A 3,179-nucleotide genomic window follows, 5' to 3' on the forward strand; every position below is an offset into this window, starting at 1 on the left:
AGATTTTTATGATATTATGACAGCGGATTTGTCGTGGCCTAAAAAGGCTACATGCATATTTTTAGATGTGTATCATGAGTAGTTCTAGAGATATTGACCTTTAAATTTTGGCCCAAATTTGGTCCATCGGGGCTCTAGCATGTACGTGAAATAAAAGTTTAGACAAAAAACAGAAATCGCAATGAAACAACTGTGTAAATTCACAATATATGTATTATAACTTTCAGAAAAAACATAAATTTGATAATTCCAGGTATATTTATTCTTATTCAACTTCATTGCAAGGCATTTTTCATGAAAACAAACATTTAAGTAACATTCATTACTTTGACTGCAGTGTACCTAAATAAAAATGAGGACATATTCATCAGCTCTGCATATCTGCATACCATAATCTTTACTTACTGAAAAGATACAAAACCTTTTTTTCTTTCTTAGTGAGAAAAAGTAAGTTCTATTTCAAATTTCTTCATTAACAGAAACATTTTAATTTGTAAACCTAATCATCAAATATTTCAGGGCAAATGGAAAAGAGAATAACAATTTCTTTCATATGAAAGACAAAGAAAAGCTTTGCAACTTTTGCATGAAAACTTGGTCCTCCCATTGCACCCTGGATATCGACATCTCATTCTAGAAGCATAAGGGGGTAATGCATCAGGCATATGGCATGCACTGTTAGTACGCTTTGCAGCAATGGGAAGGGGCCTTGTTCTTTTTCTAGAAATGTCATCATGCTCCTCTGAAATCTCAGACTCACTGTTGTCATCATTTAGAACTTCTTCAGAAATCAAAGAATAAACTATTTCCAATTTAAAATCCATACTGTCCATGGTAACAGAACTGCTTTTTTCACAATCTTTTCTGTACTCTAACCATGCATTTGCGCAAGAGAGGTCCAAAAGATGCAACATTGCTCGAACAGTAAATTTTGCAGAACGTGTTGCACTTCAGTAACAGCTAATGACCTGATCAATAATATCAACGCCCCCCATCTTTGAGTTGTATAGCTCAACAACCCTAGGACGTTCCACTTCTAAGTGGCGTTTTTCTCTTTTACACCACCTCTGACAAGTAGATACTGGCTGAATACTATGTTCATTAGATGCTAAGATGATGTTTTTTTTGTCAAACCATACAGTTATACAAAAAGCAGAATCATCTCTCACTGCACAGTCAGAGGAACCTCTGCCGGATCTCTTTAACTGATTCTCTGTCTTCAATCGACACTGTTTTGGCACAAGGTTCTTCTTCATTGTCCCTGTAGCTCCCATTCCTAATGATGAGAGAATTTCTAAGAGCTTAGGTGTAGTAAAAAACCTATCAAAGAAGAAACTAGTACCTCTACTGACTGACTTTACAAATCTTAGGACTGCAGCTTCTCCTATCTTAAGGGTACCCCACTCTGGAAGATGAAGTCCAGTTCTTTGTACATTCAAAAGCAAGTCTTCCTTACCCTGAAAAAACTCAAAATCTAGGACTTGGCCATCACTACTAGCTAAAACAAAGATCTTTAGGCCATGTGGGTTTGGTTTCCGAGGTGTAAATTGCTTAAGGTGTGTTCTGCCTGTAAATGGAATGATCATTTCATCAACTGAGACATACTGAGGTCTGTCTAACTCCAAACAGCGTGAACGAACACAATCTATGAGTGGTCTTATCTTATGAAATCTGTCTGATTTCCTCTGTGCTGCATTCAACAGACTCTCATCAAAGACTTTCAGAGAAGCTATGATTACTGAAAACATGTCATGACTCATGGCATCAGCTATAACAGAAATCCTTGTTTTCTTTTGCCAGTACATTTTAATTCTAGGGAATTTTAACACTGACATAAGGAAATTTATTCCTATAAACTTTTTCATTTGATCTACTGTTAGTGATAATGGCTTTCCTTTTTTGGACATGTACTTTTTCTGTGTTTCTAGAGTCATTGCATCTAAAATTTCAGGTGAGAGGTAAGCCATGAAATAATCTACAGGGGAGAGAACTGTGGATTGAAAATTAGTTCCCTGAAAATTATTATCAACATCTACAGTAAATCTGTGATTGAAGTTTATATTTCTCCTGAAATGATGACATCCACTAGTATTGAGATTTCTGCTGGGTCCAGTCTGGGCAGCTGCAGTGCTACTTGTAACTTCAGGGGACCTGGTGGTAACATTTCCATCTCTGTTGTTCTCTTCATCAGACTCAGATGCTGAACTCTCAGTGTTGGCACATAGTTCATGAAAGAGTTCTCTGCGCCGAAGTGGAGATGAAGGCCAGTCATCATCATCATCAGATATGCTGCTCAAATCAGAATTACTAAATTCTGCCAGCAGTCGCTGGTATTCTTCTGAAATAAAAATAAATTGTTAGTCAAATAATTAATATCTATTTCGTATTAGTCATATAAAAAGTTTTTCTTAAGTTCTATACATATTGTCATGTAACTCCATAAGCAATATCAATATTTTACCCAGTATGATTACATAATAATTACGTTAAATTAATAATCAACCTTAAACATATGAAATATAACTTCCATTAACATCATCAAAAACAGTATGATAAAGATCTTGTGTTAATGCCAATGTATTGTACTACGTATAGAGCAAAGAAAATCATCAATGAAACTACAGTCGGGCATTTAACTTAAATTTTCATCAAAGTATTTTTAGTTAAATTATTCGATAACATAATCAATTTCCAGTTGAAATGTTTTCCAATACATGATAATCACGATGTAAATCTGTCTTCCCGAGAAATATGTTTAAATTAGTAAGATGTACATTTTCGCTTACTCACTAGCATGCTCCAGCACGAAGGGAACAAATTTGTTCCATCTAAAAGGATGTGTTCCTGATCTGTCATAAACATAGCTTTTAAATATTTCAGAACACGTGTCACTTGATTAACTTCACCTTAATCAGTTGCACACCATAAATGTGTTTCATAACATCAATAAAAGGAATAATAATAGCTTACTTACCCATGGGTGCGACGATATTGCTGAAGAGACTGTTCCTCCTCTCTTTTCTCCAGCCAGCCGCCATGGAATTGGTAAATCATGAAGATGACACTTCGAACTTGTTGTTAAAACACCATAGAAAACGTGAATAGAATCTAAAGCACAAACTTTCGTAAATTACGCGACGCCTCCGACTTAAACAATGGAACGAATTTGGGCCATTTTT

The 3,179-nt window shown here is 35.4% G+C and overlaps 1 protein-coding gene across 2 annotated transcripts; it reads right to left on the reverse strand.

Moving 5' to 3' along the window:
• Nucleotides 1–195: 195 nt before the first annotated feature.
• On the reverse strand, nucleotides 196–3,165 carry LOC119586476 (piggyBac transposable element-derived protein 3-like). Of its 2 annotated transcripts, none has more exons than XM_037935214.1 (2): nucleotides 2,975–3,165; nucleotides 196–2,335 (listed from the first exon to the last, which is right to left on the reverse strand). In XM_037935214.1, the coding sequence occupies exons 1-2, from the start codon at nucleotides 3,036–3,038 to the stop codon at nucleotides 951–953; spliced, it is 1,449 nt and encodes a 482-aa protein (XP_037791142.1). In that variant the 5' UTR covers nucleotides 3,039–3,165; the 3' UTR covers nucleotides 196–950. The 2 variants fall into 2 exon arrangements, with proteins under 2 accessions (XP_037791142.1, XP_037791141.1); XM_037935213.1 differs by having other exon boundaries at nucleotides 196–2,338.
• Nucleotides 3,166–3,179: the final 14 nt, after the last annotated feature.

This window comes from Penaeus monodon, chromosome 21, assembly GCF_015228065.2.
Source record: "Penaeus monodon isolate SGIC_2016 chromosome 21, NSTDA_Pmon_1, whole genome shotgun sequence".
Lineage (NCBI taxonomy): Eukaryota > Metazoa > Arthropoda > Malacostraca > Decapoda > Penaeidae > Penaeus > Penaeus monodon.